The sequence below is a fragment of the Mycteria americana genome, chromosome 22 (genome assembly GCF_035582795.1).
Source record: "Mycteria americana isolate JAX WOST 10 ecotype Jacksonville Zoo and Gardens chromosome 22, USCA_MyAme_1.0, whole genome shotgun sequence".
NCBI lineage: Eukaryota > Metazoa > Chordata > Aves > Ciconiiformes > Ciconiidae > Mycteria > Mycteria americana.
Genome location: NC_134386.1, coordinates 2,947,495 through 2,962,593, shown reverse-complemented (window position 1 = coordinate 2,962,593; position 15,099 = coordinate 2,947,495). Strand labels below are relative to the sequence as shown.

At 49.5% G+C, this 15,099-nt stretch overlaps 1 protein-coding gene across 1 annotated transcript in view; it reads right to left on the bottom strand.

The window, feature by feature from the left end:
* IGF2BP1 (insulin like growth factor 2 mRNA binding protein 1) overlaps positions 1 to 11,048 on the bottom strand; it is a 31,637-nt gene extending 20,589 nt beyond the window's left edge. Inside the window, exons 1-2 of the mRNA XM_075523302.1 lie at positions 10,411 to 11,048; positions 9,302 to 9,362 (exon numbers count right to left, since the gene is read on the bottom strand). Coding sequence (XP_075379417.1) covers positions 9,302 to 9,362; positions 10,411 to 10,585 — 236 coding nt within the window. The 5' untranslated portion in view covers positions 10,586 to 11,048. The remainder of the gene's footprint in view (positions 1 to 9,301; positions 9,363 to 10,410) is intronic.
* Positions 11,049 to 15,099: the final 4,051 nt, after the last annotated feature.

The following is a 15,099-nucleotide window of genomic DNA, read 5'->3' as shown; positions in this document are numbered from 1 at the left end:
AAACATCCGCATCGCCAAGTTTTACTGGCGCAAACAGTGGCAGAAAGTAGCTTTCAAAGTTGTATGAACAAGTACTGGGGGAAACTAAATACAAAATTTGTGCTGTGCAAATATTCATGCCAGGCATGCAGGGGTGTGCAGCCAGTAAGGCATAGGAACAATATCACGGGGCGGATAAAGGCTCACCAGGGGAAGCTCTTCAGTCAAGCCATAGCTTTTAAAAAGTTACAGATATTCTTTCCCTCCAATACGTATCACATATAAAAGTCACAGCCACTTTGCATCTCTGCCATAAGCAAGAAGAGGCTACAGATGTCAGAGAAATTTGTTGCATTATTAGTTCAGCTGTAACCGAACGCTAAACAATGACTATATAAAGTTCATATAAAGTTGTATATTTAGGCTCAGATTCAGCACATGCCTCATTTTACCATCGAAGCAGCCCCATTAACTTCAAAAGGATGGCTTCCCTCTTTAAAAGCACGTCCTTAGGAGTCTTGTGAATCCCAGCCTAAAAGCACAACATTTATACGAGCTTCTTGGCTTCTCGTGAAATTACACCCCAACAAACAACTCCACAAAGCCTACAGCAGCCACAAGCTCTTCTTCCTTAGAGAGATCGCAATTTTCTTTTAGTCTTTGCTCATTTGATCAATTTGTTTGTAAATACTTTTATGCCGGAGGCTTGAACCACAGGAGATCACAAAACACATGTGAATGTCTTCATAGCAAAGAAAACATAGATACTCATGTATATATATGTGCGTATGTGTGTGTATATATATATATATATATACACATATACACACATACACACACAGCTACCCACTCCGGTGATCAAGTCTGCTTGGACGTGACCAGCATTAACCAAGGAATAATTTGGATAAGATTGACAGTCCTGGCTAGAAGGCAGAACCCCAGAGCTCACCCCACGCCGGCAGCATTGCTGTTGAGGATGTAGCGTTTCCCGACACCTCGCAGGTAAATGCTGCTATCGCTTGTGATACCTTAACGCACGTAGCGTTTCGTTGCAGGCAGCTCTCTGCGTGCAACACGCTCAGAAGGTCCGAACCCACAGCTTTGGATCGCACAGGAGTTTAAGCAAAGCCAGTGCTTCGCAGGTGATAAACGCCGGAGAAAACGTGGAGCTAGAAGGGAGAAGGGGGCATCTCCAGCATCGCTGCGGCCCCGCCTCGCCACGCAGCAGCTCCGCGCCCCTTATTCTGCACCTCAGCCGCAACTCCCCACCCCTCGTCCACGCACGCTCCCGAAATTCCCCAAGAGTTTGACGAGTCTTTCGCCACCAGCACTAAACGCAAGGGCTCTCCACGCAGCCAAGAGCTAAAAAGCAGGGGGACAAGTGACTCCTCTGGACCTGCCAGCTCGTGCCCCCAGCATCCAGCCCCTCCTTCGGGGCTTTGGGGCAGCAGCCGCCTCCGCGGCCCCGGGGGGCACAGGGGCAGGACCCGGGGGGACCGGTAACTGCTGAAACCGCCCGGGTGGGAGCTGGCGGATCCAAATCTCCAGAAATAAGACGGAATCCTGACAGTGAGATTTTTCAAGAGCGCTCAGCACATCAGGCGCTAATCGCTTCTGAAAACGGAGCTTTTATTTAGACGCTTAAATGCAAGTTGGAAAAATCTGGCTCCAATTGTGGGTGAAAATCTGGCCCTGAGAGTCTTTTTTTTTCCTTTTCTTTTTTTTTTTTTTTTTTTCTCCTCATTCTCTTCCCTTTTATTTGGCTCTAGATCACAATTCTCCTGTCTCTCTTACACTCCGGTCCAGGAAGGCTGCTCTGCTTTTAACTTTGTAAAAAAAGAAACTACAGCGGGACCTTCGTCGGAGTCAAAACTTTCTCCTTTTTGCGCAAATCAATTTCCCTGTAATCTCAAGTGCTGTTTACACATCGCAATATCCCCGGACCGTGCGGGATTTGCATCTCGCCGCGCGCCGCGTGGAGCCCTGCCAGCTCCCAGCGGTTCCTGGTGCACGGGGCTGCTGCTGCTTTTATTATAGGCGGACCGTGTTCATAGCATCTTAAACTCAACCTGGTGGATTACTCTTAAAAATAAAGCGTGGATCTAGTTCTGCCGGGGATGCCGGGGTTTTATTTTTTTAAACCGGTTTGCTCCGTACAGACCAGACAATTACGGTAGCCAGAAAAGTGTGAAATTTCAGCTCTGACCATGTCAGGGCTCCCAAGTGTCAGTTACAATAAAATAAATGACCCATTTCCTGACCGATCGCGAGGGCTCCTCCGAGACGGACGGACAGATTTTTTATGTTTGTTTATTTTCTCTTTTTTTTTTTTTTTTTTTTTTTTTTTTTCCTGACGGGAAGGCTGCACTCCCCTGCTCTTTCGCATCAGGAGGTGGGAGCGGAGTAAGGATGCTCTCGCCCCTGTGCCGCTGCCCTGGCAGTGCCCTCCCGGTTCCTCCCATCCCATCCCCGGCACCGTCCCCACCGATGTCCCCACTCCCTCCCGCCGAGCTTCGCCAGCCCCTGGCCCCTCGCCTCCAGCCAGGATCTCAATAAACTGTCCCCCTGCTCTTCGGGTTTTATTAGCTTCCTTGGGGAAGCTCCCATGCAGGGGCTGTAAAGGCAGCCGGAGCGGGTTCGACTCGAGGCAACGGCATGGGGAGGATGAAGGGGTTTCCCAAAAGCACTTCCCAACACATGCAGACCACCCAGGTACCCCAAAGCCTCCCCTCCGAACAGGCACCGGCACCCCAAAGCTGCAGCGATACCGAAAAGCAGCCGGCTTCGCTTCAGACGCTTCTAAAACGAAGCCAAACCCCAGGGAAGGGGACAAGAGTCGGGCAGCGTCTCCTACGGAAAGGGCTGACAGGAGCCAGAAAAGGGCTGCAGGACCCCAACCCTCGCGAGACCCTTTCCAGAACGCCCCATCCATTGCTAACTCTGTCCAGAGGAGAAAACCGAGCAGGTTTCAATTAAAGCATGATCTTTGCTTTTAAATCTATATACTTAAAACCATGAAGACGGCTCCAGCATCTTCAAGAGCAGGCTATGGAGACTGGACATAAACCGATGGGGAACTGGTTTCCACCCCCCTTCAGTGGGTTATGCCATCAGAAGCAGAAAACGTACACCGGTTTTAAGAAAACCAGCTTAAAACAACACCTTACGTTAACTTTCCCACAGCTTCCCAGGGGCACTACCAACGCACGAGTGGTGTAAAACCTCCAGCCTGCTTTGGTCCAAGACGTCTGCCCTTGGCTCAGGGCAGGACTCGGGTGGGGAGGGACCTCCCGAGGTCGCCTCGGCCAACGCCAACGTTCCCCCAGCCCATCCCCTCTGCGGGGACGCGGGTCTCGACGCTGCCTGGGCAGAACATCTCATGGTTCACCAGAAAACACGCAAGGACAAGGACAGACAGACGGATGGAGATACGTGGAGCATCTCCCCCAGCACTTCTTGCAGAAACAAGGAAAACCTTCCCGTCGAGACCCCCTGCAATCCCCCCGGCTCCGCGATAAACTTGCAATTTTCAGGTAAACTCCAGCAAAGATTTCTGAGCTGAACTGGCTGCAAGGTTCACACATTTACTGGTAAAGAGCAGACAGCCTGGGAAGGCAGCCGGGATAAAACACCACACATCTCTGGAGTGGACAAACACCCCCATGGGTCTGGGCTTCTCGTTTCATAAAATATAAGTTAAGGACAACTTTCCTGGTGAGCAGACTATTCCATAACTGCCTCTGCAACACTCCTCATGCCTCTCCCTGCAGCAGCTAAAAGCCATCCCAAGCGGCTGCGGAACGCTGTAGGACATCAGCCCCGTCGCTGATGCGTTTTTCTCCTGTGCCGTTTGCTTTCTTAAATTTTTTAAACTTTGCTGGGCAAGTGCATTTTTTTTACCCCCTCAGGTACTCAGCGCAGGACCCTCCCAGATCATTTCCACGCTTCAAACCGGGCAGAATAAGAATTTAAAGGCGCGCAAAGGCTCAAACCCAGCGGTCGGCGAGGAGCCTGGCAGTGAGGAGGACGGGCAGACCTTGCAAACTACTTCTTCTGCCGGTTCCTCCCCACTACGCCCCGGTTTATCGGGGTCCGTCTGGCGGCTGGGAACCCCTCTCACCCCCAGACCCAGCGAGGCAGCCGGCAGTGCTGCTCGGCAGTGGGTGATTTAGGAGCGCACGTCCTCGCTTAAGCTTTTAAATGCCTCCGGTCACAGTGAAAACGAGAGTTTTCAGCTAAAACTTTTGAAAAGCTCCTCTCTGGTGAAAAAAACCCAAAAAACCAGAAAAGTCTCTGTGACCTCTTTAAAAGGCTTTTTTTTTTTTTTTTTTTTTTTTTTTTCCCCCAGAAGAAACCTGCAACCTTCAGGTTTCAGGCTCCTCAATTTTTTTAGTTTTCTCCTACTCCCCTCCTTAATCCTTTGGGAAGGGGCAGACACCAGCATCCCCTGGGGGCTTCCCTACGCATTTGCTTCAGGCTTCCGCTTCTCCCCACCAAAACTTTTTTACAAAACCAGTGGCATCTTTAAAAGAAGCAGAAAAAAACCCAAAAAAAAAACCCCCACCTTCCGCCTGCCTCGATGGAAGCACCTTCCATTCCTAAACCCAGCAAATCTGGAAGGCAGCGGAAAGGCGGGTGCTGGAGCCAGTGACCCCGGCAGGGAAAAGGGGCTGGAGATGTTTCCTCCTGCTCCAGCCCGGAGCTGCAAACCCCTGGGCCAACCTTGGGCCATCCCCAGCAGCCTGAACTCTCCCCAAACCCTCCCAGTAACTCTGGAAAACATTAACGTTGCTGGGGGCTTGGGCTGGAGGGGGCAGAAGTCTCCATTTTGTTGGTTTTTTGGTTTGGTTTTTTTTTTTTTTTTTTAAATTCTGAAAGGTCTCGATTTTCAAAGCGAGTACTTTAACCCCAACTTCCCTTAGCCATATCTCTGTTTGCTTGGTTTTTAACCTAAAAGGCAAAGATAGAAACAAATTCAACTGGAGAAGCGGATTCACTCCTAGCAATCGCCACCGAGGTTCTCTAGGGAATTCAATTTATTCTTTTTCTTCGGAATATAAAATCATCAAACTCTTAACAAAGGGCATCTACACAGGACGGGCTCCATCTTCTACGGGTTCAAAACTTGAGGCTACGAAGTTTACGGTTAAATTGCAATTTCTTGGACATATTTGCCAGTTATGGCTTCTACGTGGAAAGGGGGAAATAAAGGCATTTCTTTCACTTCAAGCTCTAAATTGGTAAATATATTCTTTCTCCCAAGTATGTTACAATTGATTAAATTATCTCAGTTTTAAGCCTCATGGATGAAATCTACTGACAAATTATTAATGACTAATTTAATAACAAATTATTTCTAGTTTTTCTAGCTGGAAATCATCAAAACATATTAATTTCCACATGACTACAGATCTCAGAGGTGTAAAATCCATAGCAGAGAGCTCTCAGCTCAGAGCTGGGGGCTCACAAAAATAAAGCAAAGAAGAACTCCAGATTATTACCCTTTTTGGTAATCAAAAAAGTAGTAACAAACCAAATCCCATTAAACTCAACATCCTCAGAAAGGAGCATTCCTCCTGCCTCTCAATTTCCAAGCACTGCCGTAAACAAGGGTGTTGCTAATTTTTTTTAATGAAACTATAACTTGTAAACCAGACCTGTTTTAAGGGGAAGAGAATGAGCTTCAGACTGGATTAAAAGCATATTTTGTCTCAGCATTCGAGACAGTGCCTTGATTTTAATGCAAAAGAACTAGCGAACTTTTTTCAGTTCAATTTTCAGAGAATCCAAACATCAGGAGGGAGAAAGGCACATTTTTGGATTAATACTGACAAACAAAGAAGCCACACTCGCTGTTATCAAAGATTTTAAAATATTTCGTTGCGAACAATTAATTGCACCATTATGCACGCGCAAAGAGAACATTCCTCCGGTGTGAAAACATCCATTTGAAACAAAGACTAAACTTTAAAAAGCCACTTTTAAGATTTCTCCATCCATTTCTACGCACTACACTAAATCCTTCCATCATTAACAACGTTTAATAATTCCCACCTCTGCTCGGGAGCACACGGACCCTCTAAACCTACAACTTGCTTGGGGACGACCCCTACTTAAAAATACCCTTTTAGTTTTAAGTCTATGGGCTGTTATCAACCCAACTCCCTCTTCCCCCCCAATTACTTGGTTTCATTCTCTCTGGTCGACTCACTTCCACATTCCTCATATTTGGAATGTCTGCTTGATGGATTCACTTTTTTCCCCCCTCACCCCTCCTCCTCTCTTCATTCATTCATTCTTTCGACCCCATCGACTTCGGGCTTTTCAGCTTCCCAGTTCCAACCCCCCCAAAGCAATCCTTAATCCGAAGTGGGAAAACGGAATTATTTTTTTTCCTTAAAGAATCTTTTCTTTTTTTAACCTTGTGAAGAATAAAGCAGGCGATAATTTTTAAGATTTTTTTTTTTAAAGCCTCTTAAGTTTCTCCAAGTTTTTCTCTCAGCAAAGTTGAAGAAAAAAATAACTCCCAAAGAGCAAAGAGATACTTTAAACAAATCTAAATTAACTTTAAAACTCGGGTTTTTTAATGCAACGACGTATTTATCAGCACTGACTTTTCTTTACAGTCTAATACTTCTAAAGGATTTCGTTAAAATGGTTCCCCGTGATCATTAACATAATTTGCAGCTTTAAGTGTTATTTGAAGAATCACTGTAATTAAACAACTCTAAATCAGTTTATCTTTCTTGGGTATTTTGGTGCAGCAGCTACACACACCAATCACTCTTTCTCGTGCCATATTAACACATTCAGTATTTTTTAATTAATTTCTACGAGGGGTTTTTAGGGACAGGAGAGATTTTAAAGAAGGAAATACACCAGCGGGGAAGATTTATTTCCAACATGCAATTTCACCGGACACATTTCATTTCTAAAACCACCCAAATCAGTTTTCCTGAGCATTCCTATTCGCACTTTCAACGAGAAGAAAACACAACCAAAAAGCCAACTTTTTTATTATTTTCTAAATTAGCCGGGAAGCGCACCAATGCTCACGACTTGTTTTCCCACATTTCTAAAGGGAAAAAAAAAAAAATTAATATCAGGTTCGGGGGGGGGGGGGGGGGGGAGGGGGAGGTTGTTTGGTTTCGATCCCACCAAACCCATCTGATTTTGTCCTCACTGCTCACACTTAATTAACCATTTCCTGTTCTATGTGCCTTTAAACTGGAAAATCCAGTCTTAAAAACAAGCAGAAAGGAAAGAAGGGGGGGGGGGGGGAAAAATAAGGCGCCTTTGAGGCAGACACACCCCCCCCCCCCATCTCAGCCCTTCTGCAGGGCGGGGGGGGGGGGGGGGGGAAGCAAAATACACCGAGTTACCCCCCAAAAGCTCGTCTGGGGCACCCGACCTGCCAAGTTTACAAGCAGCTGCCAAAAAGTTGCCTTTTTCCGACCCAGAAACACAAACTACTTCCCCAAAGTGAGACAAAGTAACCGCGGGCAGAGCCGAGGGGGGGGGGGGGGGACCCCCCGGCCCCCCCGGCCCCTCCCTGCCCGCAGCCCCCGCAGCGACAGCGGCTCCTGTCGCTTTAAAAGCAGCACCCGGGGCGGGCGGGGGGGGGGTGGGGGTCATTTTACCCCCCCCCAGCCCCCCCAAAAGGGGTTTAGCAGCTAAATGCAAGGCACAGCCCGTTTGAAGGAGATCCAGGAGAAATGCAAACCAACCTTCCTTCCACCTATTGTAAAGTTTCCCCCCCGCGTTTCTTTGAATTACAGAGGCCAAAGAAATATTCCCATTTTCAGTGAATTTCTCCCCGCGCATTCTCGGGGGATGAGATCTGCTCCCCCCAACCTATTGGTTATCCAGCAGCACTAGGGGAAAAAAAAAAATTAGAGGGATTTTTTTTTTTGGAGTGTTATTATGTTACCCTTCATAGGGTAATCGCCCTTCCAATAACACCCCTTTGCTCATTGATAATTAAGGCAGAGCGAGTCACCCAGCGCTGTAACGAGAGCTATCGATCACCCCGCCACGAGGTGCTAAAAAATAAATAATAATAATAAAATCTTGGCTAGGAAATTATTAAATGGATTTTTTTTTTTTTTTTTTTTTTTTTTGGCCTTTGGGAGCAGCCCCTGCCGGGGGAGCCCGCTCTGCCATAGCCAGGGCTGCAAAGTTTGGCAGCCCCCCAAAGCGGGGCCAAGGGGGTGACCCCAAAAATGGGCTCCCACTGCCCAGCCAAGGGGGGTTTCGTCAAGAGACGAAGGAACTGGGAGAGTTTGGGGAGGAAGAGTTGGCTTCGCCTCCTCCCTCCGCGCCCGGGCGTTGAAGTAACCGCCTCGTCACGTGGCCGACGCGGGTTTCGGGCTGCGCGATCCAACGTGGACTATTTGGGGTTGGGGACTAACTCGCCCTCAGCCCGAGCGGCCTCTCCTTGAGCTGGGGGGGGGGGGTCACTGCAAAAAAAAAATAAAATACTCTTTATATTTCATATATAACCCCCAGCAGGGCCGGGGAGCGCGATGCCCAGGGCTGCTCCGGCGTCCTGCACGCCAGCCCGGCGCGCAACAACAAAGGGCCAAGAAGATGGAGAGGGCCGGGCTGGGCAAGGCCGGCAGCGGCGGGCGAAGCCGCTTGGCAGGTAGATGGAAACCGCCAAGAAACGCAGTTCTTGCCCCAAAATAAAAGTTGCCGGTGGGCAGGAGCTAGGCCAGCACCCCGCACTCACCGGGTTTTAAATCCCTCCCCGGCATGGCACAGTGAGGCCAGCCCCATGTTGTTTTTTTTCTTTTCTTTAAGTCCTCACCGTCAAATCCCAGCAAATTTCACTTTTTTTAAGATTTTATTATTATTTTTTTTTTAATTTTACAGTTCTCTTGGAAAACAAAAGATTTCGCCCATTTCGCAGTGGAGGAGCCGAGCGAGGCTGGGAAATTCTTCCAGTGCCACAAGTTTGAAAATCCCAACCCAAAACGCCTCGGCCATCCATCACCTTGGGCGAGCTGCTGGATAATTGTTTAACCATTGCTTTTTAAAAAAAACAAAAACAAAAACAAAAACCAAACTTGCTCACAGAGGAAGTTTTCTTTTTTTAAAAAAAAAAAAACAACCAAAAAAAAGAAATTAAATGTTGATCCTCAAAACTGCCTCTCACCTCGCTGGGGACGTATCTAAAGCCAAATCACCAACATCTCTAATTTCACATGCACATATTTGGGTATAATTTTTTTGCCTCCTTTATCTTACGTTAATTTTTTTTTCCCCCAACAGAAATTTAAAAAATAACAAAAAAAAAAAAGAAATTAAAACACTTTATTACCTTTGCTTTTTAGGTACTGAATGTTCAATCTCTAGCTGTTTTCCATGAAGCTCCACTTTCCCTAAAAACAAAACGTGTCTGTTTTTTAAAATCTGGGTGGAGTGGTCAGAAAGCTTTGGATAACATACTATCACGTGAAACCTCGCAATTTAATTCAAATTACGACGAACTACGCACAAATACATTTTCCGATTCCTTTACAAGTGCATTTTATTAAATGTAAGACTGGCTTCAAATGGGAAGCGGTGGGAGGGAGTGGTGAGTTAGCTGTCTGGACAATGTTCCTTAGGAATATTTAATTCCTTAGTTCATCCTGCTTTGAGTGAAAGAAAATGAGGAATAATATTTTGAGACCAATTCTTCGCCTTTATTTAATTCCGCCTTGTTTAATCCCTGCAAGAAGTCCTTCGGGCAGATTTCTTCCCCCCCATTAAAAGGCTCAAAAATTGTAACTCCATGGCAGAAATGGATTTCTCTTTGAAAATGGAGTGGGTTTCTTTGCTGCTGGGTTATTATGATGATTTTTTTTTGGAGGGGGGAGAAGAGGGGAAGAGCCCGGGGGGAGGCGGGGGGAGCCCGGGCCGAGAAGGGGGGGAATAAAAAAAAAAAATTCAAATATTTTAAAAATTCTCTGCTTCCCGGGGAGCTTTTTCTCTCCCTGCGAGCAGCATGGCGACCTTCGCGCTACTCCACACATCACATGCCCCAGGAAACCCAGTTTCAAATCAAAATGGCCAAAGTCCCAGCCCACCCGCCCGAGCCGCGACGGGACCCCCGCGCCGAGCCCCGCCGGGGCGGCCGCCCCGCAGCCTGCGGGGGGGGGGGGGGGGGCGGCCCACGCAGGGCGGGGGGCTGCGTGGGGTGGGGGGGCCCGCTCTTTCCCCCCCACGCTGCTTTTTTTTGGGGGGGGGGGGGGGCAGCGCTGGGGAGGGAAAGCGGGGTCCCACCCCGCCACCCGCTGATGCAAGCCCCGACGGGGCGCAACGGAGCGGGGGGCCCCACGTTTTGGGGGGGGGGGGGCTGAGCGCCCGGGGGGGGGGTCCGCAGCTCTCCGGGGAGGGGGAGAGGAGGAAGCGGGCGGGGAGGGAAGGCGAGATAACGCCGCTTACCCGAAAAAGTTTCGATGGCTTTCATGGCCCACTGCTCGTCGGGGCAGTCCACAAAGGCATAGCCGGACTTGACCAGGAACTGCCCGCTGAAGGAGATCTTGTGGTCGTTGAAGACTTTCTCCAAGTCGGCCGGAGTCACGTTCTCGTTTAGGTTCCCGATGTATAGCTTGTTCATGGTGGCGGCGGCGGCGGCGGCGGGGGGCGGCGGGCGGGCGGCGGCGGTGGCGGCGCGCCGGGGCTCGGAGCGCGGCTCCCGGGGGGGCTCCACCGTGCGCCCGCGCCGTCGGGCTCCGGCCGCGCTCTGCCGCCCCGCAGCCGGGCCGGGGGCTTGGCTTGGGGGCTTTTTTTCTTTTTTTTTTTTTTTTTTTTTTACCGCCCCTCTTTTTTTAGGTTTTTTCCTTTTTTTTTCCCCCTTTTTTGATGGATTTTTTTTTTTTTTTCCTTTGGGGAGGGGGGCGGCGGCTGCTGGAGGAGGGGGAGGGGGTTCCTAGGGGAGGGGGCGGCTCCGGCGGGTGGCGGCGGCGGGCAGGGCGGTGGCGCCGGCTGCGGGGGCCCCCAAGTCGGCGGAGTGGCACTGGAGTGTCACCGGACGCCTCTCGGCAGCCGGGCACCGCCTCTAAATAAAACCGACCTGGAAAATGAGTGAAAATGTTTGCTGGAGGAAGCCACGTGGTGATGCGGGAGGGCCCGGCCCCCGGGGGGAGGGGCCGGGGGGGGAGGGGGCGGCCGCCACTTATTTATTTATTTTAATTTAAATACTACGTTATTTACCTCCACGCACACCCCCCCCTTCCGAGCGGGGGGCGCATCCACCCCCTGTCCCGTGTGGGTGTCCGTGGGCGTCCCCCCCCCTCCCTTCTCCGCCCAGCCCCGTCCCGTCGGAGGCACTTTCCCATCTGCTGCAGCCCCCCGCCCCCACCGCGCCCCTCCCCCCACCGCGCCCCTCCCCCACCCCTTTCCCCCGGTGCCTCAATGGGATTTTTCTGGGTGTAAAAAACTTCGGCATCAAAGGGGCCGGGAGGTCCCCTGGCGCCAGGGGATCGGGGATGGGGGGCGGGGGGGGGACACACACATGGCCCGCCCGCCCCCCCGGGGCTGGCCCGGCCCGGCGGGGCGGCTGGGGGAGCCCCCCGGGGGGGTTATTGTCCCCGGCATTGTTTTAAGCCCTTCATGTGCAGCCCCGCGGAAGCCTTCGGGGAAGGTGGCGGAGGGGGGGGGGCTCCTCCCGGCACAAAAGGGCCCCGCGGTGGAGGAGGGCCGCTCCCCGACGGGGCCTGAGCTGGGCTGGGAAGGGGGGGGGGGGGTGGGCGCCCCGTCGGCAAAGCGGCGTGTGCGGAGCAGCCCCCCCCCCCCCCCTTTCCCTCCCCGCCTGCCTTTTCTGGAGACTTTTTATTTTTAGGCTCAAGATGGGTTGAAAATAGCAGCGAACCCCCCCGGCCCCATTCACCCACACCCCCCCTCCCCCCGCCTTCCTGCCTCCCCGACGGGGCGGGCGGGGGAGCCCCGGTGCGCCGGGGGCTCGGCCCGGGATGCTGCCGGGCGGGGAGGGGCGGGGGCGGCCGCGGCTCTCCCCCTCCCTCCCTCCCTCCCGCCGCGCTGCAAGTAGAGGCACGGTCCGGCCCCTCCGCGCCTGCAATTAAATGTAACGCTCCCCGGGAAAACTCGCTCCCGCCTGCCCCGCCCGCCGGGCCGGGGGCTCCTCTCTGCCCCCCCCCCCCCCCCATCCCCGGGAAAAATTTAAAAAAAAATTCCAAAAAATTCCCCAACGGAGGATTTTTGCCCATCGAGGGAAAGGCTCGGCTCAGGGCTTTCCGGGCGCGGCTCTCCCGGGCAGCTCCGCGCTCCCTGCGCGGGCGCGCAGCCGGCTCCGCGCCCACCCCCCACCCCCCCCCCCCGGCCGCCTTTCGGGGTGGCCGCGCTGCGGGGCCGGGCCCCGGGGCCGGGGGGGCAGGGGGCGGCCGGGACCCCCAGCACGGCTGGCAGATTTTGTTGTTCCCTCGGTGCTACCCAGCTGTGATGTGCTGTGTTCTATCGCTAAATATTGTTTTTATTAGCTAAATATTTTTTTATTATTACTTTTCTCCCGGCTGAGGAAGAGCCACGCGGAGAATTTGTTAGTAAATAAATTTGATATTACTCAGGAATCAGAAGTTGTATAAACCTGAAGAAATAGATGCACATGCCCGAGGACATTTGTGTGTGCTCTGTGCTACAGCCTCCTAGGAAACTCATGAAAATGAATTATAAAAATCCTGGGAAATGGTCATTTAAAGCAAAAAGCCTTTAGCTTTCCCTCCTGTATCCGATCCATTCTGTTATCCCGGGATCTTTGCCTTAAAAACATGTAGATGCTGCTCACCAGGGAAAGTTTGGTTCCCATCCTTCCAGCTGCATTACTTGGCTCTCCTGAAAGTACCAAACCAAATTAGCCAGAGGAGTCTTTGTAGGAGCACTGCTGCGTCCATGTGCGTGTTTCTGAGGTTTCCAGGGTGTAATCCAAGCTCAAAATTCACAGGTGAAAAGAAGAGAGCAATGAAATGGGGAAATAAATTTCCTGCAGCTCAGAAAGTGCACTTCAAGCCTTCCCTGGCTGAAAACTTGAGCGTGCACCTTCCTCCACTGATACGTGTCCCCCACAAACACAGCTAAAATAAATGATCCCCTATCTGCTTCGCATCTATTTCTAATCTTGACCAGAATACTTTTGTTGTTGCTTTTATTGGTTTACCCAGTACCTTCCCCACGTAACAGAATCCTTTGCAATAATGAAATGAAGGAAACCACCCTAAAAAAAAAAAAAAAAAAAAGAAAAAAAAAAAGAAAAAAATCCAAACAAAGAGGGAAGTCTTCAATTTAGATCTGAAACAAGAAAGGCTATCAGTCACCCTCCTTCCCCTCGCTGGAGCATTCCAGATGCAAGGTATTTAGAGAATGCAAACAGCAAGAGACTAAATCATTGATCTGCTGGGGGGTGATAGAGCTGCACTCACCCCTGAGCAGGAGCTGGGGCTGCCCCCCAGCCCCAAACTACCCCGGCTGAGCCAGGGCAAAACCAGCCCTGCAAAATCCCCCCCAAAGGGAAACAGTTCTCCCCTCGCTGATTTAAATGTTACCAGCAACTGCAACAGAAATCCAGTGGGATTTCTGGAGCCAGGGAAGGGCTGAGCAACAGTTTGTACCCGAGCACTGTCACTTGTAAAAACCCTCTGTGGCCTTTTTCCTCCCCCCGGATTTTCTTCAGTTGGGTGGTAGTTTGAAAAATCACTCTGAGGAGTGGATTTCTTTTCGTGTGAGTTTACAAACATTTTCAAATTTTACTGCCCCACTCCCCTATCAACGTAAAGCTGCTTCTGATTTTATCCATAAAATCTGATTCGGGCAAAAGTTGGGGTTTTTTAAAGATTTCAATCTTTGACTCAGGCAGAAATGGTCTTAATGAGTTTTTACAATTTATCTACAAGTTCAGATAATTATTGTTGCCACTTAGGAGTTTGGGGAAATTTCTTAAGGGAGAAGGTTGAAGCTGGGTGGTAAATAATGCAGCTAAGATTTCACTGAAATGGGGGTTTCATACGAAAGGGTGTAATTACTGCAGTCTGCTGAAGTGCTGTTGTGGATCTGAGGCAGAAAATATCTAAAATAGAAATAATCTTTATGACGGATTAGCAGTAAACAAGAACAGATTATATGCTGTTATTTTTCTGCCAGGTATCATTTGAATCTTTCTTTAATTTGTTTTCTGGTGTTGTTTTTTTTTTTAATCTCTGGTGATATCACTAGTATTTAATTTGGACAACATTAAAGATGCACTTAGAAACCCCAGAAACTTTGAAAAAATCTCCATTTTCAAAAGTTTGAAAATATGTATTAATTGCTATCTAATAAATATGGACTCAAAGTTTTCAGTAAAATGCACGGTCATAAAGGAAAAAAAAAAAGAATTTTGTTTTCAGAGAATCTGTTTCAATCAAATCTCAACTAGCAGAAATAATCTGAATATGGAGCAAGCCTGTCCTTAAAACATAGGTGAGAATTCAACTGAACAAGGAGAGTGAGGGTTACAGTTGGGAAATGTTTCCTTTTACTTAAGTGGAATCCCAGTTTAAACCACCTTTTGTTCAGTTTTTATTATGTGGAAAATATTCATGACTGGAAAAAGCAGCTCGTATCTAAGAAGATCCAGTTGATTAAAGCTCGTGTTGATAAATTTGTTAAGAATCAAACTTGCTATGAAATTAACAGTTTGCTTTAAAACAAAATTAAGGTTTGAAGTAGATTATTAATAATCCCCTGGTGCTCTCTGCATTTGAAACACCCTCTTGGCATTTAAATGATGTTTTGTTCGAGCTGAGGAGCAGAGGAGCATCCCCAGCCCCAAGGAAGGGGCTGAGCGCTGGGAAATGCCCCTCCGCTCCCTGAAGGGTGGGAGGTTCAGAAGCAGCAGTGCTGAAGATGGAAATGGTTAAACCTGCAACTTGCTCGAAGATCTGCCTATTCCCTAAACATTTTAGTGCTTCAGTTAAAAACAAAGCAAATACTGCAATAAACTCTGGCTTCAAAATCAACTCACATCCTGAAAAATCCTTTCGTTCTGGTACTAAAAAGCTGGAGTCTCTTTAAAACAAACCCAACAGAAAACCACAACCAAACAACTATTTGCTTCTCCTCTACATCTGCTGCGTTGCAGTT